Below are 25,311 nucleotides of genomic sequence, written 5' to 3'. Positions count from 1 at the left end.
CTTTGAGTTCCTCCCGGATGACAGAACTTCTCACCCTATCTCTAAGGGAGAGCCCCGCCACCTGGCGGAGGAAACTAATTTCAGCCGCTAGTACCCATGATCTTGTCCTTTTGGTCATAACCCAAAGCTCATGACCATAGGTGAGGATGGGAACGTAGATTGACCGGTAAATTGAGAGCTTTGCCTTCCGGCTCAGCTCTTCCTTCACCACAACGGATCGATACAGCGTCCGCATTACTGAAGACACCGCACCGATCCGCCTGTCGATCTCACGATCCACTCTTCCCTCACTCGTGAACAAGACTCCTAGGTGCTTGAACTCCTCCACTTGGGGCAGGGTCTCCTCCCCAACCCGGAGACGGCACCCCACCCTTTTCAGAGCGGGAACCATGGATTCGGACTTGGAGGTGCTGATTCTCATCCCAGTCGTTTCACACTCGGCTGCGAACCGATCCAGTGAGACCTGAAGATCCTGGCCAGATGAAGCCATCAGGACCACATCATCTGCAAAATGCAGAGACCTAATCCTGCAGCCACCAAACCGGATCCCCTCAACGCCTTGACTCCGCCTACAAATTCTGTCCATAAAAGTTATGAACACAGGGCAGCCTTGGTGGAGTCCAACCCTCACTGGAAACGTGTCCAACTTACTGCCGGGGATGCGGACCAAGCTCTGGCACTGATCGTACAGGGAGCGGACCGCCACAATCAGACAGTCCGATACCCCATACTCTCTGAGCACTACACACAGGACTTCCCGAGGGACACGGTCGAATGCCTTCTCCAAGTCCACAAAGCACATGTAGACTGGTTGGGCAAACTCCCATGCACCCTCAAGGACGCTGTCGTGAGTATAGAGCTGGTCCACAGTTCCACGACCAGGACGAAAACCACACTGTTCCTCCTGAATCCGAGGTTCGACTATCCGACGTAGCCTCCTCTCCAGTGCACCTGTCTTTAGTGTTTCTCTCATATTTGTTCGACTTCCCGTTTCTCTTGCAGTGATTCCAACACATAAGTAAACGCTGTTCCCCACACCTGCTCATGATTAGTGATCGGGAGTCTCAACTGCCTCTGATCACTAATCACCTTTTCACCAATTCCCTGCTCAGTGGCATTGTGGGTAGAGTGTCCGCCCTGCGATTGGTAGGTTGTGAGTTCAAACCCCGGCCGAGTCATACCAAAGACTATAAAAATGGGACCCACTACCTCCCTGCCAGACCATAGTAGTCAAGATGGGGGATTCTCAATGGATGGAAATACAATATTTATCTTACAGTCGGCTCTAAACATGTCAGTAAATATATTAATAGCTGCTACTCGGTCATTTGTCTTGATATGCGCTGAATGTGCAGAAGCTGTAATTATAGTTGCTAGGCAACCTCCAAGAGCCTTATGGTGATTTAGCCCCCTACCTACAATACAAACACAAGTCTGAATAGGATCTTTCTAGTACGTTACCAAACTTATTTTGATACTTTCCCGTACTTTTTGATACGAAAAAAATTGCATTATTCGCTTTATTTTAACAAAAATTCTTAGGGTACATTAAACATATGTTTATTATTGCAAGTTTGTCCTTAAATAAAATAGTGAACATATAAGACAACTTGTCGTTTATTAGTAAGTAAACAAACAAAGGCTCCTAATTGAGTCTGCTGACATATGCAGTAACATATTGTGTCATTTATCATTTTATCATTTTGTCAACATTATTAAGGACAAGTGGTAGAAAATTAATTATTAATCTACTTGTTAATTTACTGTCAATAACTGATTACTTTATGTTTTAACATGTTCTATCTACACTTCTGTTAAAGGCCTACAGAAACCCACTACTACCGACCACGCAGTCTGATAGTTTATATATCAATGATGAAATATTAACATTGCGGCTGGTTTAGTTTACTAAATTACTATTTTAAATTTACTGTTGAAAATGTCGCGGAATGATGACGGATGTTTTTGACGTCTCAAGTTGGAAGAGACATATTAGCCCAGCACCACTTACGGCTAAAATTTGTCTTTTTTCATCGCATAATTACACAGTATTTTGGACATCTGTGTTGCTGAATCTTTTGCAATTTGTTCAATTAATAATGGAGAAGTCAAAGTAGAAAGATGGAGTTGGGAAGCTTTTAGCCTTTAGCCACACAAACACACGGTGTTTCCTTGTTTAAAACTCCCGGAGGTGAAGCTTTACTATGGATCAGAGCGGTCAAGCGAACATGGATCCAGACCACATGTGAACCGGCAGTTTTCGGTAAGAAAATTGGGGTAAAAAGTCACCTCTTACCGGAGATCAGCGGAGCTTCTGTCCTGCTGCAGCTTCGTGACTTCCCTCAGAGACTGGCGTCAACACACCCGTGGACACACCCCTCCGATTATCAGGTACTATTTAGCTCACTAAAACACTAGCAACACAATAGAAAGATAAGGGATTTCCCAGAATTATACTAGTAAATGTGTCTAAAAACATCTGACTCGCTCCTAATGTGATCACCGTTATTTTTTTTTAACTTTATTTTTTATTTTTATTTTAGTCCTTCACTCTAAATTTCCTCATCCATGAATCTTTCATCCTCGCTCAAATTAATTGGAAAATTGTCGCTTTCTCGGTCCGAATAGCTCTTGCTGCTGGAGGCTCACATTATAAACAATGGGAGGATGTGAGGAGCCCTCACACTGGTGACTTCACGCGCACATCGTCCGCTACTTCCGGTAAATGCAAGGCTTTTTTATTAGCGACTAAAAGTTGCAAACTTTATCGTCGATGTTCTCTACTAAATCCTTTCAGCAAAAATATGGCAATATCGCGAAATGATCAAGTATGACACATAGAATGGACCTGCTATCCCCGTTTAAATAAGAACATCTCATTTCAGTAGGCCTTTAAAATGTAATAATCACTTATTCTTCTGTTGTTTGGACGCTTTTATATTAGTTTTGGATGATACCACAAATTTGAGCATCAATCCGATACCAAGTACAGGATCATGCATTGGTCATTTTCAAAGTCCTCATGTGTCCAGGGACATATTTCCCGAGTTTATAAAGATGTTGTGATCCCAAAAAATATCGACGTAATCATAGTAGTAGTTGATATCATTACATTATTGCCGGTGAGCTACGGTCTGTAGTGAAGCATGTTTAGCTATTCCTCTTCCTGCAGGGATGATACTTGTGAGAAATGTATTTTATTCGTCGCCATGGAGGCGATGATTAGTGATTTAGAAGTAGCTAAAACACTGCCGGCGGTGGATGAACGTTAGCCGCTAGCTAGCTAGCCATGTCTTAAAGCACCTCTTCCTGGGAGTGTTTCTGTTACGTTTTGGACGCATTTTGATGTGCGAAGTTGCCACCCCAGGATGCTACAGGACCCGGACTAAGCGTGATAGCAGGTAAGAACTTTTTTTTAATATAAAAATGACAAAATAACACTTGACAAAAGGCAAAGAAAAGGCTTGCCTACGCACGGGAAGCTAAATGCTAATGGTAGCAAGAGTCGAGTTCAAAGTGTCCAAAGTAGCGCGTGCCGAGCGTGCGGAAGCTAAGACAGGACTTAGCAAGGTAAATACAAAACAGGAATACCAAACGTAACTGTTGCATGGAGCAAACAAAACATCCAGACATAACTAAGGTAAAACAATAATCAAAAACAGGTGTGCATCAGAAAGTAAGTGCAGGTGGAGTAAATGAAGTCGCCATGGTGACAAATACAAACAAGGAAGTGTTCAAACAAAGGGATCGGAAGACTCCAAAAAATAATCAAAACACAAAAAGGGACTCAAACATAGACTAAAGATCTGATCCGGGAACCGGATCACAACCGTTTCAGTTTTATAACTTCACCTTTATCGTTAGTTTTTACACCAAAATGCATCTGTTTTCCATTTTCTGTCTACACATTTTCCATCCATCCATCCATCTTCTTCCGCTTATCCGAGGTCGGGTCGCTGGGGCAACAGCCTAAGCAGGGAAACCCAGACTTCCCTCTCCCGAGCCACTTCGTCTAGCTCTTCCCGGGGGATCCTGAGGCTTTCCCAGGCCAGCCGGGAGACATAGTCTTCCCAACGTGTCCTGAGTCTTCCCTGTGGCCTCCTACCGGTTGGACGTGCCCTAAACACCTCCCTAGGGAGGCGTTCGGGTGGCATCCTGACCAGATGCCCGAACCACCTCATCTGGCTCCTCTCGATGTGGAGGAGCAGTGGCTTTACTTTGAGTTCCTCCCGGATGGCAGAGCTTCTCACCCTATCTCTAAAGAAGAGCCCCGCCACACGGCGGGGGAAACTCATTTTGGCCGCTTGTACCCGTGATCTTATCCTTTCGGTCATGACCCAAAGCTCATGACCATAGGGGAGGATGGGAACGTAGATCGACCGGTAAATTGAGAGCTTTGCCTTCCGGCTCAGCTCCTTCTTCACCACAACCGATCGGTACAACGTCCGCATTACTGAAGACGCCGCACCAATCCGCCTGCCGATCTCACGATCCACTCTTCCCCCACTAGTGAACAAGGCTCCTAGGTACTTTAACTCCTCCACTTGGGGCAGGGTCTCCTCCCCAACCCGGAGATGGCATTCCACCCTTTTCCGGGCGAGAACCATGGACTCGGACTTGGAGGTGCTGATTCTCATTCCGGTCGCTTCACACTTGGCTACACATTTTGTCTGCTTGTAAGTACTCCGTGATTGTGTGCCGCCGAACATGCTCGTCTGCTCGTAAAACCAGCAATGGCATGACGTGACTTTTTAGCGGGCGGGCGCTGTTTCAGAGACGGTATCGTACAAAAAATGACTCATTAGTATTGCAATACTATACTAATACCGGTAAACCGTACAACCCTAGAGGCTACAATAAAAACACAAGTCTGAATAGGATCTTTGTAGAATCTTTATCCCTGCACGCTTATTTGTCTTCCCTTCTCCCCAGAGGCCCCACACTAATTGGTTGAGTGAGTTTTCCCACATTCGCTAATTCCTAAAACACCTTGCACATTAATTTTGATTTCCATGCTCTATTAACCCGTAAACTGACTGAAACTCCTGATTACTTAGTAAAATATAGCGCCATTAGCCACGTCTGTCAATTCCCAGGTATCCAAACACATTCATATCTGTCTCCCTGCGACGGCACAGACTCATTAAGCCCGGCTGTAGATTGACGGTCCCTCGTTTGGGACTAGGAGGACGTCCATTATTGATGACCGAATAGCCATTAATTGATCAGGGAGGTAACAGGTGCTGGCGGTCGGAGGGACAAACAAGACTGTTTGAGAATGTGACGGAGGACATTCTGAGGAAACCGAAGTTGCCTTCAGAGCTTTTAGGAGGATCATTAAGCGCAGGAGAGACAAGCTTCTCCTCGTGGCCTAGATTTAAGCAGGAAGCAGCGTGCCTGATGAGACTGGAGAGCACTCAAGGAAACACTTAAGGAAAAAGATAGTATTAAAACATAAGAACATAAGCTCTTATATGACGTGTTATCAAGTCTGATCTTTGTGTTGAATGCAACCTTCCCTGCCAGCACTCCCGGATAAAAGAGCCTCTTAGAACTTCCACGGCGGCTTTCCCCCTAGGAACTCTTGACACAATTCTCTGAAACACCAGAGTAGTACAGTTCAGCGAGTTTTGGAAGTAAGAAAAAGACAAAACTAAGAAAAAATGCAAAACATATGTCCTCGGCTTCCTTTTCCATCGACGTGTTCCAAAGACCAGGGTTCACTGTTCCTGTTTATGCTGTGTAAAGATGGGGTTTATGGCTCAAAGAGCCGTAACTTTTATATACACATATACATGTGTGTATATATATATATATATATATATATATATATATATATGTATGTACACACATATACATATATATACAGTATATATATATATATATATATATATATACATACACACACATAAACATTTACACATATACATGTTATATACAGTATGTATATATACATATATACACATATATGACTCATATATATACACACATATACATATATAGATACACACATATACATATACCCACATACATATATATATATATATATATACATAAACACACATATACATATACTGTATATATACATATATATATATATATATATATATATATATATATATATATACACATTTGCATATATACACACACATATACACACACATACATACACACATATATATATATATATATGTATATATATATATGTATATATGTATATATATATACAAATATACATATGTATATACAGACATTTATATACATACATACACAAACAGACATATATATACATACATACATAAACACACACATATATACATACATACATACATACACACACACATATATATGTATATATACATATATATATATATACACATATACATACATATACACATGTTATGTACATACACACACACACATATATATATACATATACACACATATGTATATACATATATACACATATATAAATATATGTATATACATATATACACATATATACATACATACATACATAAATACACGGGGGGTGCTCTAGCACCCCCCGCGCCACTCCGAAATGGACAAGAGGTAGAAAATGGATGGATGTATATACACTTGGACCGCTTTAAAAATCCACAGCAGAACAATAAACAAGAAAAGTAAAACCAAAGGCTGCTATTTATCTTTTGACTCGGACTCCTTTTTCAGCCCATTTAGACATGCCTGCGTAGTGTGTAGAAAAAATGGCTCGCAAATGAACAGCTAGCAACTGTGAATCGGCTCTCCCATAAAAGACACATTGAAAAGAATTGACTTGTTCGCAAACATCACATCTTTATTACCGTGGCGACGTGAACTGAACTGTTCTGATTTGTGACTGTTCTTCACTTGATTGTATTTTGTTTGTGGTGATATTAAAAAAAATGTTATTTCATGTTTGCTGAAGCAGCTGTTTGTGTTTCCCACGGCTGGAGTGGTCTGTTTTTTTTGCACTTGGTCACTAAAGACAACGATTTTGGAGAATTTATGGAGGAGTTTACTGTAATAGGCAGCCATAAAAAAAAAAAAAAAAAAAACAGTCACTCATTTTTAATATTCTAGCATCACTTCCAGGAAAGTACGTGTGTACTCACAGGAGACAAGTGAAGCCTTCCAAAATGATTTCTGAATTTTTTTTTTTTTTTTTAAATGACTTCATTGCCAGATCCACGAGGATGCTTTATAGTGTCTTAATTACATTTTTGAGACACACATAAATTGGTACCCACTCATGGTATAAATTAACTATAACCAACAAATAAAGTCAACACATGGTGGCACATAACTCACCTCCTGCTTATTGAACATTGTGGACATTATAAAACATTTGAAGCCTTATATATTATTTAAAATTACACATTTATAAATCCATTACAATGCATGACGACTGATGTGCGAAACACTCTCTCCACACTTCTGCATTTTTGGCACACTCTAGCTCCTTGATATTTCTGATGGGGCAGCACGGTGGACCAGGGGTTTGTGCATATGCCTCACAATACGAAGGTCCGGAGTAGTCCTGGGTTCAATCCTGGACTAAGGATCTTTCTGTGTGGAGTTTGCGCATGTTCTACCCGTGACTTTGCGCATGTTCTCCCACCTCCAAAGACATGCACCTGGGGATAGGTTGATTGGCAACACTAAATTGGCCCTCGTGTGTGAATGTGAGTGTGAATGTTGTCTGTATGTGTTGGCCCTGTGATGGGGTGGCGACTTGTCCAGGATGTACCCCCCTTCCGCCCGAATGCTGCTGAGATAGGCTCCAGCCCCCCCCCCCCCCCCCCCCCGCAACCCCCAAAGGGCAAGCGGTAGAAATGGATGGATATTTCTGCTTGATTAAAAGTAGAACTTTTACATACTCTTAATATTCGACGTTTTATCGTTTATACTTCATTTTGCATTTTCACGAAGATCTGATGTTGTTAAAGTTGAAGTAGTTGAAATTATGTGTTGTTGTTCAGACTTGCTTTAGAGCAGTGGTCCCCAACCACCGGGCCGCGGCCCGGTACCGATCCGCGGCCCGGTACGGTCCGTGGCCCAATTGGTACCGGGCCGCAGAAGAATTTTTTAATTAATTTTTATAAAAAAAAAAAAAAAAAAAAATCTATTTTTTTTTTATTAAATCAACATAAAAAACACAATATACACTTACAATTAGTGCACCAACCACAAAAACCTCCCATTTTTCATGACAAAAACGTCCCTTTTACATGGCAAAGAAAAAATAAAAAAATAAAAAATAAATAAAAGAATCCCCCCCCCTACCGGGCCGCGGGACAAATTATTAAGCGTTGACTGGTCCGCGGATACAAAAAGGTTGGGGACCACTGCTTTAAAGGTGAATATTATCACAATTTCTGAAGGGTTAAAACAAAACAAAAAATCAGTTCCCAGTGGCTTATTTTATTTTTCGAAGTTTTTCTCAAAATTTTACCCATCACGCAATATCCTGAAAAATGGCTTCAAAATGCCTGATTTCAACCATCGTTATATCCACCCGTCTATTGTCCTGTGACGTCACTGCCACAGAAACAAACATGGCGGACAGCACAGAAAGGTATAGCATAGTAGCTGGGATTAGGACTCGGATTTCAGCGGCGCAAGCGATTCAACAGATTACGCATGTATTGAAACGGATGATTGGAATGTGGAGGCAGATAGCGAAAACGAAATTGAAGAAAAAACTGAAGCTATTGCGCCATATCACGACAGACAGCGGCACGGGAGGAAGCGATGCCGAATTTGGCGATCACCTTCTAACCAACGATTGGTATGTGTTTGTTTGGCATTAATGAGGCATAATGATGCCATATGTACATACAGCTAGCCTAAATAGCATGTTAGCATCGATTAGCTTGCAGTCATGCCTTGACCAAATATGTCTGATTAGCACATAATTAGCACATAAGTCAATAACATCAACAAAACTCACCTTTGTGATTTCGTTGACTTTATCGTTGGAAATGCATCTGCTTTGAGTGTCGCAGGATATCCACACATCTGTGTGCCATCTCTGTCGTAGCATAGCTGTCGTCGGTAAAGTGTGCAGAACAAACGAGGGACTTTCGCATCTTTTGGCCAATGTTGCAACTTGAATCCGTCCCTGATCGTGTTGTTACACCCTCCGACAACACACCGACAAGGCATGATGTCTCCAAGGTACGGAAAACAGTCGAAAAAACGGAAAATAATAGAGCTGATTTAACTTGGTTTGTGTAATGTGTTTGAGAAAATGGCGGGTCGCTTCATGTTGTGACGTCACGGGTGTCGCTCCGACAGCGAACAATTGAAAGGCATTTCAATCGCCAAATTCACCCTTTTAGAGTTCGGAAATCGGTTAAAAAAACATATGGTCTTTTTTTCTGCAACATCAAGGTATATATTGACTCTTACATAGGTCTGGTGATGATGTTCCCCTTTAATCAATGTTATATTGTTGTTACGTCACAATCAAAACTCTGTTGTGTGGCGAAGAAAGCGTCGCAATGTGGGTGCTAGTGTAAGCGTTTGTGTGTGTGATATCAAAAGCATATTTGCGATCATAAATATGGCTTTATTGCTGGGTGTATCGTATTCTTTCCTGTTTGGCAAACTTCCCTCTTCAATTTAGTATTAAATTAATACTTAAAGCAATGCGATCACAGATTACGTGAGAATAACAGTTAAGTAAACGTGATCATAGATCACGCTGGGACAACACACATAGTTGTAATAAATAGTTATAAAACAAACACTAAAATCAGTGTAGTGATTTTAGATATCAAACTTGCAAACCTCGTTTGGGAAATTGTGTTAGATGTAAATATAAACAGAATACAATGATTTGTAAATCCTTTTGTAGTGCTTTCAATTGAATGCACTACAAAGACAAGATATTTGATGTTCAAACTCATTTTTTGCAAATAATAATTAACTTAGAATTTCACGTGCCAAAGTAGTTGGGAAAGGGCATGTTCACCACTGTGTTACATCACCTTTTCTTTTAACAACACTCAATAAATGTTTGGGAACTGAGGAAACTAATTGTCGAAGCTTTGAAAGTGGAATTCTTTCCCATTCTTGTTTTATGAAGCACTTCAGTCGTTCAACAGTCCGGGGTCTCCGCTCTCGTATTTTACGCTTCATAACGCGCCAAACATTTTCGATGGAAGAGAGGTCTAGACTGCATGCGGGCCAGGAAAGTACCCGCACTCTTTTTTTACAAAGCTGTTTTTATACCCAATCATGGCACCCACCTGTTCCCAATTAGCCTGCACACCTGTGGGATTTTCCAAACAAGTTTTTGATGAGCATTCCTCAACTTTATCAGTATTTATTGCCACCTTCCCAACTTCTTTGTCACGTGTTGCTGGCATCAAATTCTAAAGTTAATGATTATTTGCAAAAAAAAAAAAAAATGTTTATCGGTTTGAACATCAATTATGTTGTCTTTGTAGAATATTCAACTGAATATGGGTTGAAAATGATTTACATCTAACACAATTTCCAAACTCATATTAAAAAACGGGGTTGGTACTAACATGTTTATTCAATTACATTGCACATATATATATTTCATATCTATAAAAGTACACTAACTTCCGAACAGTATAAATATTTATATTTTATATATACACTATATTGCCATAAGTATTTGGCCACCCATCCAAATGAAGAGAATCAGGTGTCCTAATCACTTGGCCCGGCCACAGGTGTATAAAATCAAGCATTTAGGCATGGAGACTGTTTCTAGAAACATTTGTGAAAGAATGGGCCGCTCTCAGTGATTTCCAGAGTGGAACTGTCACAGGATGCCACCAGTGCAACAAATCCAGTCGTGAAATGTCCTAACTTCTAAATATTCCAAAGTCAACTGTCGACTTTATTATAAGAAAATGAAAGAGTTTGGGAACAACAGCAACTCAGCCACCAAGTGGTAGGCCACATAAACTGACAGAGAGCGGTCAGCGGATGCTGAAATGCAAAGTGCAAAGACTTTCTGCACAGTCATTGATTGAGAGGTTTGACATCTTAAAGAACTGAATCCATGTAATGCTTTAAAAAGGCAAATGGATGGTACAAAAAGCCAAAAAAGCTTGTTTCCATATTGGTCCTTAGTCCACAGTCAGTTGCTACAGAGCTCCAAACTGCATGTAAACTTCCAAATAGCCCACGTACAGTACGCAGAGAGCTTCATAGAATGGGTTTCCATGGCCGACCAGCTGGTGTAAAGCATGTCACTACTGGACTCTAGAGCAGTGGTGACGACTTCTCTGGAGTGATGAGAGTGTGAATGTAGATCGACCGGTAAATTGAGAACATTGCCTTCCGGCTCAGCTCCTTCTTCACCACAACGGATCGATACAGCGTCCGCATTACTGAAAATGCCGCACCAATTCGCTTGTCGAGGTCACGATCCACTCTTCCCCCACTTGTGAACAAGACTCCGAGGTACCGCATGGGGGCAGGGTCTCCTCCCCAACCCAAAGATGGCATTCCATCCTTTTTCTGGGCGAGAACCATGGACTCGGACGTGATGATTCTGATCACAGTCGCTTAAAACTCGCCTGCGAACCGATCAAGCGAGAGCTGACGATCCTGGCCAGATCAAAGAGCAAAGAGCAGAGACCTAATCCTGCAACCACTGACTGATTGCGCCTAGAAATTCTGTTCATAAAAGTTATGAACAGAATGTATCAGTAATTACATTTCTTCAACAGTTGAGGCGTTTGAAGGCAACTTTATATGCCAACCACACGCTTGCATCAGAACCATTTCTGAAGAGGCGGTAATTGCAGAAGAGACAGGCGACCACGGAGTCCGTCTCCTTACTCCGTGTATCTTTTATTGCCTACTTAGCGCAGACATTCACCCTAGGTTACTGTTTGTCTGATGTTCACATTAGGAAGAAAGCATTCTCTCCCCATCTCCCCCTTCGCTGCCGGGCCTTTCCCACAATGCACCTAACGAGAGACGACAGTCAATCGAAGACCCGCCTAAAGCCTGGCGCTTCCCCCGGTCCTCTGTTCTGCTTGTGAGGCGGCGCACACACTCGCGGCCATTTAGTCCAAACAGAAAAATGCTGGCTGGATCCAAACCACCTCAAATAAAACGCAGTAACAGACTCCAAGAGGTGAAAACAAGCCTCTGTGGACGGGAGACAAAGGGGGGGAAGCTCACATGGGTGGAATAATGGAATTACAAACCATATGAGTTGGGAAATTGTGTTAGATGTAAATATAAACGGAATACAATTATTTGCAAATCATTTTCAACCCATATTCAGTTGAATATGCTACAAAGACAACATATTTGATGTTCAAACTGACAAACATTTTTTGTGGGTGCAAATAATCATTAACTTTAGAATTTGATGCCAGCAACTCATGACAAAGAAGTTGGGAAAGGTGGCAATAAATACTGACAAAGTTGAGGAATGCTCGTCAAACACTTATTTGGAACATCCCACAGGTGTGCAGGCTAATTGGGAACAGGTGGGTGCCATGATTGGGTATGAAAACAGCTTTCCAAAAAAATACTCAGTCCTTCACAAGAAAGGATAGGGCGAGGTACACCCCTTTGTCCACAACTGCGTGAGCAAATAGTCAAACAGTTTAAGAACAACGTTTCTCAAAGTGCAATTGCAAGAAATTTAGGGATTTCAACATCTACGGTCCATAATTTCATCAAAAGGTTCAGAATCTGTAGAAATCACTCCACGTAAGCGGCATGGCCGTAAACCAACATTGAACGACCGTGACCTTCGATCCCTTAGACGGCACTGTGTCAAAAACCTCTAAAGGATATCACCACATGGGCTCAGGGACACTTCAGAAAACCACTTTCACTAAATACAGTTGGTCGCTACATCTATAAGTGCAAGTTAAATCTCTACTATGCAAAGCGAAAGCCATTTATCAACAACATCCAGAAACGCCGCCGGCTTCTTTGGGCCCGAGATCATCTAAGATGTACTGATGCAAAGTGGATAAGTGACCGCGACCCCAAAAGAGACAAGCGGTGGAAAAATGGATGGATGGATGGATGGATGGGAAAGAATTCCACTTTCAAAGCTTCAACAATTAGTCTCCTCTCCTCAGTTCCCAAACGTTTATTGAGTGTTGTTAAAAAAAAAAGGTGATGTAACACAGTGGTGCCCTTTCCCAACTACTTTGGCACGTGTTGCAGCCATGAAATTCCAAGTTAATTATTATTTGCAAAAAAAATAAAGTTTATGAGTTTGAACATCAAATATTTTATCTTTGTAGTGCACTCAATTGAATATGGGTTGAAAAGGATTTGCAAATCATTGTATTCCGTTTATTTTTACATCTAACACAATTTCCCAACTCATATGGAAACGGGGGTTTGTACATTTTTATTCAACAATACACATTTCTGTGCGTGTGTGTATGTGAGCGTACAAGACTTACTTCAAAGCACCACATGGTGCATACATCAAAGGGTCCGTATCCATTTCTGCATACATGTGCGCATTTGTATGCATGTTGCCCCGAACTAGCTGGAGGACTTGGGAATGGGAAATATTACACGTCCTGAGTTGCTACGTGTAAAACACGAGGCCCCCCCCCCCAACATTTCCACGCCTTCGAGCCAAAACCCCACAACATAGCAGCGCGTTTACCTGTGATGTCAGGTTTCTGAGGCATGAAGAACTGATAGAAGGTGGGCTCCGACAGGCCCTTGACGTTGCGGGCTGTGATCTCCACTTCGTATCTCGTGTTCCACTGGAGCGGTTGCAGCGTTGCAAAATCATTGGAGCCTGGGACCAACTTGGTCATCCACTGCTCTTCTTTGTCCTGGAAGGTAAACAAAATTTAAGAGTGTGAGGATTCATCACCATTTTGAAATTTTTAACGCTATGATTACTGTTGCCTCAGTTAATGCAATCATTTCCTTTAATGCAGGGGTAGGGAACCTATGGCTCGTGAGCCAGATGTGGCTCTTTTGATGACTGCATCTGGCTCTCTGATAAATCTTAGCTGGCATTGCTTAACATAAGTAATGAATAATTCCACTGATAATCACAGTGTTAAAAATAACGTTCAAAAGATAAGACATTCTCATGCATTTTAATCCAACCATCTAATTTCTATCGCACCTGTTCAAGAAGTCGCATTAATGGTAAAAAGTATTATATTTATTATTGGTTAGCTTTAGAATAAGTGAATTATATTGTTAAGTGAATTATATCCAGTATATATAGCACTTTTTCTCTAGTGACTCAAAGCGCTTAACATAGTGAAACCCAATATCTAAGTTACATTTAAACCAATGTGGGTGGCACTGGGAGCAGGTGGGAAAAGTGTCTTGCCCAAGGACACAACGGCAGTGACTAGGATGGCGGAAGCGGCGATTGAACCTGGAACCCTCAAGTTGCTGGCACGGCCGCTCTACCATCCAAGACGTACCGCCCCAATAACCAAGTTATTAAAAAGAATAAAAGACTTATTATTCTCTAAAAATGTTAGTCTTACTTACAAATGCATGCATTTAATTGTATTCAGTGTTAAAAATATGATATGGCTCTCACGGAAATACATTTTAAAATATTTGGCTTTCATGGCTCTCTCGGCCAAAAAGGTTCCCGACCCCTGCTTTAATGGCACAATTTTTTCTGACGCGTGATTAATGTGCACACATTGAAATTTGAAAATTTGGGGAAATTTGGTTATCTTGGTTAATGTTAATGTCCAAAGACATGCACCTGGGGATAGGTTGATTGGCAACACTAAATTGGCCCTAGTGTGTGAATGTGAGTGTGAATGTTGTCTATCTATCTGTGTTGGCCCTGCGATGAGGTGGCGACTTGTCCAGGGTGTACCCCGCCTTCCGCCCGATTGTAGCTGAGATAGGCGCCAGCGCCCCCCGCGACCCCGTAAGGGACAAGCGGTAGAAAATGGATGGATGGATGGGTTAATGTTGAGCCACAAGCTCGGAAAAATCCATCCATCCATCCATTTTTCTACCGCTTATTCCCTTTTGGGGTTGCGGGGGGCGCTGGCGCCTATCTCAGCTACAATCGGGCGGAAGGCGAAATAGTGAGTAAAAAAGGTACATTATAGAAGCCATGGCAAATCGTTCAACCGACATGACTATTTCATCCAAAAGAACTCCGGCTTATTAGTGATTCCCACAGCCCCCTCAAAAAAGTTTGCGGGCTACAGAAAGCAAAATGGCGGCACTAGGGCAAAACAAACGCTCTTGGGTTGACTACATTTTCCGATTAATGATTGCAACAGCGCGACTTGTAATAACTGCAAGATTGCTACTTCATCAAGAGGAGGACATACGAGTAACACGCTGAAACATTTCAACACACAGCAGGCAACAACCATAAAGGCCTACAGAAACCCACTACTACCGACCACGCAGTCTGATAGTTTATATATCAATGATGAAATATTAACATTGCAACACATGCCAATAGGGCCGGTTTAGTTTACTAAATTACAATTTTAAATTTCCCGCGGAGTTTCTTGTTGAAAACGTCGCGGAATGATGACGCGTGTTTGTGACATTATTGGTTGGAGGGGACATATTAGCCCAGCACCACTTACGGCTAAAAGTCATCTTTCCATCGCATAATTACACAGTATTTTGGACATCTGTGTTGCTGAATCTTTTGCAATTCGTTCAATTCATAATGGAGAAGTCAAAGTAGAAAGATGGAAGTGGGAATCTTTAGCCTTTAGCCACACAAACACACGGTGTTTCCTTGTTTAAAATTCAAGTTTCAAGTTTATTGTTCTTCGGTCAATGGTCAACAAAGCAAAAAAAAACAGTTGTACATTCATAGATTGAAAATAAAAAGTTGTACATTCATAGATTGAAAATAAAAAATGTTACAGACCGAAAGGGTTTAGGCTGAAGTTAAACACTTATTGCGCCTAACCCTATAAACAATTTCAAGTACAAAATAAACTTCCGAAAGTTATAAAAAGTCCTTTGCACAACTTATTATAAATACACATTATAAACAACATGAACGTAGTTCAATTTTATACGCAGTACAGGCATGTGAAATATCTCTGTGTACATATAGACATTTGCACTAATTATATATACAATATATACAAACAATTGCACTTCTATTATTAATTATATCTCATGTTTAATTTTTAATTAACATTAATCATAGTATTAACTACAATGTTAATTCAAGAGTGATATATTTTTTCAGGACATTGGTCTTAAAGTGTTTTTTAAATGTGTGAATGGAACTGGAACAATTTAAGGAATCATCCAAGCTGTTCCACAGTTGAACTCCTCTAACAGAAACACATCTACTTTTTAAGCTTGTTCTTATTTTTGCTTTCTGAAAGAAAGCTGAACCTCTGAGGTCATAGGGATTCTCTCTGGGTTTAAATCTCACTTGTAAACACCCAGGCAGCATGTGGTTATGAGCTTTGAAAGCCATAATAGTAGTATTGTGGTCAACAAGATCGTGCAGTTTTAATGTTTTTAATTTAATGAACAGAGCATTGGTATGGTCATGATAATTCGCATAAGTTACAATTCTAATCGCTTTACTATGGATTAGAGCGGTCAAGCGAACATGGATCCCGACCACTTGTCAACCGGCAGGTTTCGGTGAGAAAATTGTGGTAAAAAGTCGCCTCTTACCGGAGATCAGCGGAGCTTCTGTCCTGCTGCAACTTCGTGACTTCTCTCATAGGCTGGCGTCAACACACCGGTGGACACACCCCTCCGACAATCAGGTACTATTTAACTCACTAAAACACTAGCGACACAATAGAAAGATAAGGGATTTCCCAGAATAATGCTAGTAAATGTGTCTAAAAACATCTGAATCTGTCCCAATGCAATCGCCTTTTTATTTTTTTTAACTTTAATTTTTATTTTTATCTTTTTTTCTAGTCCTTCACTCTAAATTTCCTTATCAACGAATCGTTCATCCTCGCTCAAATTAATGGGGAAATTGTCGCTTTTTCGGTCCGAATAGCTCACATTATAAACAATGTGAGGATGTGAGGAGCTTTCACACCGGTGACCTCATCGTCTGCTACTTCCGGTATAGGCAAGGCTTTTTTATTAGCGACCAAAAGTTGCAAACTTTATCGTCGATGTTCTCTACTAAATACTTACAGCAAAAATATGGCAATATCGCGAAATGATCAAGTATGACACATAGAATGGACCTGCTATCCCGTTTAAAAAAAAAAAAATCTAATTTCAGTAGGCCTATAAATGAATGTCGCCTTTTTGACTCGTGTCGACCTCATCCCATCATCAGTAACAGTAGCATGTCATCTGCCGTAAATACAACAGGTAATAACTCACCGCCTAGCACAGGGGTCAGATACCCTCAAAACCGATCCTCAGCCAATACTGACCACGTATATCAATTGTACATTTTTCGGTGTAGGGGGCTCTTTAGCGCTGCCCTAGTGACTCTTTGGTCCTCTTTCAGAAACGTGTGAAAATCGAAAAATATGAAAAAAATAAATAAAAATTGTTTTAATATATTTTCTGTAGGAGAACAAACATGACACAAACCTTCCTAATTGTTATAAACCCCACTGTTTACATTATACATGCTTCACTGATGAGAGTATTTGGCAAGCGCCGTTTTGTCTTACTAATTTCAGCCATCCTTGAACTCATCGTAGTTTGTTTACATGTACAACTTTCTCCGATGCTGCCACAGTAAGACATGTTTTATACCACTCCTTTGTCTCATTTTGTCCATCAAATGTTTTATACTGTGTGTGAATGATGAACAAATATACATATTTTTTTATTTTAATATATTTTTTGGAGAACAAACATGACACAAAACTCCCTAATTGTAATAAATCCCACTGTTTAAATTATACATTAGGGCTGCGAATCTTTGGGTGTCCCACGATTTGATTCAATATCAATTATTGGCGTCGCGATTCGATTATATATGGATTTTTTCGATTCAACGCAATTCTCGATTCAAAAACGGTATTTTTCCGATTCAAAACGATTCTGTATTCATTCAATACATTGGATTTCAGCAGGATCCACCCCAGTCTGCTGACATGCTAGCAGAGTAGTAGATTTAAAAAAAAAAAAGCTTTTATAATTGTAAAGGACAATGTTTTATCAACTGATTGCAATCATGTTAATTTGTTTTAACTATTAAACAAACGAAAAATACAACTTATTTTATCTTTGTGAAAATATTGGACACAGTGTTGTCAAGCTTGTGAGATGCGATGCAAGTGTAAGCCACTGTGACACTATTGTTCTTTATTTTTATAAATGTCTAATGATAATGTCAATGAGGGATTTTTAATCACTTCTATGCTGAAATTATTACTAATATTTATACTGTTGTTGATAATATTCATTTTTGTTTCACTACTTCTGGTTTGTTTTGTGTCGTGTTTGTGTCTCCTTTCAATTGCTCTGTTTATTGCAGTTCTGAGTGTTGCTGGATCAGGCTTGGTTTTGGAATTGGATTGCATTGTTATGGTATTGCTGTGTAGTGTTTTGTTGGATTGATTTAAAAAAATGCCCCCCTCCCCCCAAAAAATCGATTAAAAAAAAAAAAGAGAATCGATACTGAATCGCACAACGTGAGAATCGCGATTCGTATTCGAAATAATTTTTTTTCCCACACCCCTAATATACACGCTTCACTGATGAGTATTTGGCAAACACTGTTTTGTCCTACTAATTTCAGCCATCCTTGAACTCATCGTAGTTTGTTTACATGTACAACTTTCTCCGATGCTGCCACAGTAAGACATGTTTTATGCCACTCCTTTGTCTCATTTTGTCCATCAAAAGTTTTATACTGTGCGTGAATGCAGCAAGGTGAGCTTTGTTGATGTTATTGATTTGCTGGAGTGCTAATCAGGCATATTTGGTCAATCCATGACTGCAAGCTATTTAGGTTAGGTGTATGTACGTATAGCATCTTTATGCCTCATTTGAGCTCATTTCATTTCCTTGACGTATGTCCTCTGTGTATTTAATTTATATTTGCATGTCTCATGACACATTATCTGTATGTAATATTGGCTGCATTTCTGATAGTTCTTTGTGTGCCATGTTGTTCCAGACCACAGCTAACTTTACCCAGCTTGCACAGATTGTAAAAAATCCATTAGAAGAAGACAGACTGCCTTTTCTTTAAACTTGGACACACACATATATACCTTCGGCCATTCTGAGCCAGTCATTTCCAGAAGTTATCTCATCCTGTGAGAAGCCTCCATTTTACCAATGATTTCCAATGTTGCAAAAATGTGTAGAATGAAAATTATAATACAACTTTTCTGTCAACGAAGATTTACGTAAGCCTTTGATAGTGGCCTAATATAGCTATGTGTTGTCTTCATTATAAGGCTTTTAACTTTTTGCGGCTCCAGACAGATTTGTATTTTTTTTAATTTTTGGTCCAATATGACTCTTTTAACATTTTGTGTAGTCGACCCCTGGCCTAGCATGTGAATGCTGTTGCCTGTGTCATTGAAGCGAATACCTTCTCATTTAGATGAGCAAGACGAGGCTCCAATGTGGGCAGTACTCACTTCAGTACACTACAGGGAAGTGTACAAACAGTGACTAAGTATGTGGTTTAAAACTCGCACCAAGTTGCCACAGTAGTCCTGATTTTCAACGAGTAAATGTTCAATTGTAGTCGGTAGAAAAGCTGAATGTTTGCCCCGCAACCACGTTTTTACTCAGTCATTTCCATTATTTAGGTGAAACTCATGAAATTAGACCTTTATGTAAAAGTCCAATCAGTCAAATGTGAAATTAATATGTGATATTAACTTATTACATGCCAAGTGAGACACAGTGTGTAATTTGTTATAATTGTGGTGATTATATGGCTTACAGTTTTTGAAGACCACCGTTAAGCCACAATTAAAATTTAATCAAAATGCTTGAAATGACTTGTGTTGCATATTAAGTAAAAAGGGTTGCCAACTGTTCCTTGAAAAACAAAATCATCCTGTATTTAGAAACGTTCCGTATCGAGCTGTCAAGGGATGCACATTGTCCCGTATATTTATGAAATAATTGGCCAACTGTGACGATTATTTTGTATTCATGTATTCAGCATATAAATAATGTAAATGTATAAAAGTTCAAATGCAAGAGTTTGTGGTCGCAACAAGCGCAGTGGTTATGTGAGCGTGTTTGTTTTGTCACTCAGTGCAGTTGGTCCGAGGTCGAGCACACGTCGTCATTCAGTGAGGATATTGCACATTCAGTTTGCAGCCTTCAATAAACTATTACAAACCCCGTATCCATATGAGTTGGGAAAATTGTGTTAGATGTAAATAGAAACGGAATACAATGATTTGCGAATCCTTTTCAAACCATATTCAATTGAATGCACTACAAAGACAAGATATTTGATGTTTAAACTCATGAACTTTTTTTTTTTTTTTTTTGCAAATAATAATTCACTTCGAATTTAATGGCTGCAACATGTGCCAAAGTAGTTGGGAAAGGGCATGTTCACCACTGTGTTACATCACCTTCTTTTAACAACACAATAAACGTTTGGGAACTGAGGAAACTAATTGTTGAAGCTTTGAAAGTGGAATTCTTTCCCATTCTTGTTTTATGTAGAGCTTCAGTCGTTCAACAGTCCGGGATCTTGCTGTCGTATTTTACACTTCATAATGCACCACACATTTTTGATGGGAGACATGTCTGGACTGCAGACGGGCCAGGAAAATACCCGCACTCTTTTTTCACGAAGCCACACTGTTGTAACACGTGCTGAATGTGGCTTGGCAGTGTCTTGCTGAGATAAGCAGGGGCGTCCATGAAAAAGATGGCGCTTAGCTGGCAGCATATGTTGTTCCAAAACATGTATGTACCTTTCAGCATTAAAGGTGCCTTCACAGATGTGTAAGTTACCCATGCCTTGGGCACTAATGCACCCCCATACCATCACAGATGCTGGCTTTTGAACTTTGCGTCGATAACAGTCTGGATGGTTCGATTCCCCTTTGGTCCGAATGACACGATGTCAAATATTTCCAAAAACAATTTTAAATGTGGACTCGTCAGACCACAGAAGACTTTTCCACTTTGCATCAGTCAATCTTAGATGAGCTCGGGCCCAGTGAAGCCAGCGGCCTTCCTGGGTGCTGTTGATGAATGGGTTTTATTTTACATAGCAGAGTTTTAACCTGCACTTACAAATGTAGCGACCAACTGTAATTACTGACAGTGGTTTTATGACATGTTGCTGAGCCCATGTGGTGATATCCTTTACACACTGATGTCGGTTTTTGATGCAGTACGGCCTGACGGATCAAATGTCCGTAATATCATCGCTTACGTGCAGTGATTTCTCCAGATTCTCTGAACATTTTGATGATTTTACGGACCGTAGATGGTGAAATCCCTAAATTCCTTGCAATAGCTCGTTGAGAAATGTTGTTCTAAAACCGTTCGACAAGTGGTTTGCAAATTGGTGACCCTCACCCCGTCCTTGTTTGTGAATTACTTAGCATTTCATGGAAGCTACTTTTATACCCAATCATGGCACCCACCTGTTCCCAATTAGCCTGCACACCTGTGGGATGTTCCAAATACGTGTTTGATGAGCATTTCTCAACTTTATCAGTATTTATTGCCACCTTTCCCCACTTTGTTGTCACGTGTTGCTGGCATCAAATTGTAAAGTTAATGATTATTTGCACAAAATGTTTTTTTAATCTGTTTTAACTTCAAATATGTTGTCTTTTTAGCATATTCAATTGAATATGGGTTGAAAAGGATTTGCAAATCATTGTATTCTGTTTATATTTACATCTAACACAATTTCCCAACTCATATGGAAATGGGGTTTGTACTTAAAAATAAACATGTAATTCAAAAGGTGACCGATTATGGTTTTAATCGACATTTAAACCACTAAAAGCGCATCCGGCGCTTCATTTTTTCCACATTTAGTTTTGTTATAGCCTTATTCCAAAATGGAATACATTAATTTTGTCCTCAAATGAATTAAAACTAAAAAAGTAAGGAATCACATTTGCTCAGTACTTTGTTGATGCACCTTTGGCAGCAATTACAGTCAAGTTTTTTTTAAATACGATGCCACAAGCTTGCCACACCAATATTTCGAAAGTTTTGCCCATCCTCTTTGCAGCTCCTCTTAAGATCCATCACGTTGGATGGAAAGCGTTGGTGCGCAGCCATTTATTAGATCTCTTCCGAGATCTTCAATCGGATTCAAGTCTGGGTTCTGGCTGGGCCACTCGGGGACATTTACAGAGTTGTCCTAAAGCAATTCCTTTGATCTAATGGCTGTGTTCTTAGGGTCATTGTCCTGTTGAGTTGAAGAGTACTTTAGAGCAGGTTTTAATCCAGGATGTCTCAGTACATTGCTGCATTCATCTTTCCCTCTATCCTGCGTAGTCTACCAAGTCCTGCTGCTGAAAAACATCCCCACAGCATGATGCTGCCACCACCACGCTTCACTGTAGGGGTGGTATTGGCCTGGTGATGAGTGGTTCCTGGTTTCCTCCAAACCACCCCAAAGAGTTCAATCGTTGTCCCATCAGACCAGAGAATTTTGTTTCTCATGGTCTGAAAGTTTTTCCAGAAGCACTTTGGCTTCCGTCTGGACACTCTGCAATGCAGGCTGTTATTGGTGGATTGCTGCAGAGAGGTTGTCCTTCTGGAAGGTTCTCCTCTATCCACAGATGAATGCTTTAGCTCTGACAGATTGGCCATCAGGTTCTTGCTCACCTCCCTGATTAGAGCTTTTCTTCCCCGATCGTTCAGTTTAGACGGCCAGCCAGCTATAGAAAAGTCCTGGGGGTTCCAAACTACTTTCATTTACAAATAATAGAAGTCACTGTGATCATTGGGATCTTCAAGGCAGCAGATATTTTTCTGTACTCTTCCTCAATCGTGTCTCTAAGGTCTACAGGCACTTCCTTTGACTTAATTCTTGGTTTGGGCTCTGCCATGCATTGTCAAATTTGGGATCCGATATATAGACAGGTGTGTGTCCTTCCAAATCATGATCAACCAACTTCATTTACCCCGGGTGGACTCTAATTAAGCTGTAGGAACATCACAAGAAGATCACTTGAAACAAGCTCACTTTTGAGCTTCATGGCAAAGGCTGTGAATACTTACATGATTTCTTAATAGGGTTGTACGGTATACCGGTATTAGTATAGTACCGCGTATATAGTACTGGAGCTTTTTCAAAAATTTATGAAAAATGGAAAAAGATGAGGGGGGAAAAAATTAAAAATATTTTTTGTTTCAATATAGTTTCTGTCGGAGGACAAACATGACACAAACCTCCCTAATTGTTATAAAGCACACTGTTTGTGTTAAACAAGCTTCACTGATTCGCGTATTTGACGAGCACTGTTTTGTCCTACTAATTTTGGCGGTCCTCGAACTCACCGTAGTTTGTTTACATGTATAATTTTCTCCGACTTTCTAAGTACTGTTTTATGCCACTTCTTTTTCGGTCTCATTTCTTCGACCAAACTTCTAACATTGGGCATGAATGCACAAAGGTGAGTTTTGTTGATGTTATTGACTTGTGTGGAGTGATAATCAGACATATTTGGTCAGTGCATGACTGCAAGCTAATCGATGCTAACATGCCATTTAGGCAAGCTGTATGTACATATTGCATCATTATGCCTCATTTGTAGCTATATTTGAGCTCATTTAGTTTCCTTTAAGTCCTCTTAATTCAATTTATATCTCATGACACACTATCTGTATGTAATATGGCTTTTATTTTTTTCCGGCTTCAGTCATATTTGTTTTTGTATTTTTGGTCCAATATGGCTCTTTCAACATTTTAGGTTGCCGACCCCTGCCCTAACCCTTCCCAGGGAGAGCATGTCCTAAATTCCAAGCTGCTGTTTTGAGGCATGTTAAAAAAAAATAATGCACTTTGTGACTTCAATAATAAAAATGGCAGTGCCATGTTGGGATTTTTTTCCATAACTTGAGTTGATTTATTTTGGAAAACATTGTTACATTGTTTAGTGCATCCAGCGGGGCATGACGACAAAATTAGGCATGATAGTGTGTTAATTCCACGACTGTATATATCGGTATCGGTAATTAAGAGTTGGACAATATCGGAATATCGGCAAAAAAGCCATTATCGGACATCTCTATAGAAAACCATATGTGTGAATGCTTTGGAGCAAAGGTCACCAACCTTTTTGAAACCAACAGCTACTTCTTGGTTACTGATTAATGCGAAGGGCTACCAATTTGATACACACTTAAATAATTGCCAGAAATTGCCAATTTGCTCAATTTACCTTTAATAAATAAATCTACATATATAAAATGGGTATTTCTGTCCGTCATTCCGTCGTACATTTTTTTTCCTTTTACGTAAGGTTTTTTGTAGAGAATAAATGATTAAAAAAACACTTAATTGAACGGTTTAAAAGAGGAGAAAACACGAAAAAAAAGAAAATTAAATTTTGAAACATAGTTTATCTTTAATTTCGACTCTTTAAAATTCTAAATTCAACCGAAAAAAGGATAAAAACTAGCTATGTTTTTGAAAAAATTAAAAAAATTATTAATGGAACATCGTTAGTAATTTTTCCTGATTAACATTAATTTTAGAATTTTGATGACATGTTTTAAATAGGTTAAAATCCAATCTGCACTTTGTTAGAATATATAACAAATTGGAACAAGCTATATTTCTAACAAAGACAAATCAATAGTTCTTTTAGATTTTCCAGAACCAAAATTTTAAAAGAAATTCAAAAGACTTAAAAATAAGATTTACATTTGATTCTACAGATTTTCTAAATTTGCCAGAATATTTTTTGGGAATTTTAATCATAATAAGTTTGAAGAAATACTTCACAAATATGCTGCGTCGAAAAAACAGAAACTAAAGTGAAGAATTACATTAAAATGTATTTATTATTCTTTACAATAAAAAAAATAAATTTACTTGAACATCGATTTAAATTGACAGGAAAGAAGAGGAAGGGCTTTAAAAGGTAAAAAGGTATATGTGTTTAAAAATCCTAAAATCATTTTTAAGGTTGTATTTTTTCTCTAAAATTGTCTTTCTGAAAGTTATAAGAAGTAAAGTAAAAAAATAAATGAATTTATTTAAACAAGTGAAGACCAAGTCTTTAAAATATTTTCTTGGATTTTCAAATTCTATTTGAGTTTTGTGTCTCTTAGATTTTAAAATATCGAGCAAAGCGGGACCAGCTTGATAGTAAATAAATACAATTAAAAAAATAGAGGCAGCTCACTGGTAAGTGCTGCTATTTGAGCTATTTTTAGAAC

The 25,311-nt window shown here is 39.6% G+C and overlaps 1 protein-coding gene across 1 annotated transcript in view; it reads right to left on the bottom strand.

Moving 5' to 3' along the window:
• Positions 1–25,311, bottom strand: part of LOC133544058 (neural cell adhesion molecule 2-like) — a 744,172-nt gene that overhangs the window by 29,679 nt on the left and 689,182 nt on the right. The window contains exon 16 of the mRNA XM_061889087.1: positions 13,649–13,823. Coding sequence (XP_061745071.1) covers positions 13,649–13,823 — 175 coding nt within the window. The remainder of the gene's footprint in view (positions 1–13,648; positions 13,824–25,311) is intronic.

Source organism: Nerophis ophidion, linkage group LG27, assembly GCF_033978795.1.
Source record: "Nerophis ophidion isolate RoL-2023_Sa linkage group LG27, RoL_Noph_v1.0, whole genome shotgun sequence".
NCBI classification, from domain to species: Eukaryota; Metazoa; Chordata; class Actinopteri; order Syngnathiformes; family Syngnathidae; genus Nerophis; species Nerophis ophidion.
The sequence above is the reverse complement of the archived record's forward strand: the minus strand, read 5'-3'. Positions and strand labels throughout refer to the sequence as shown.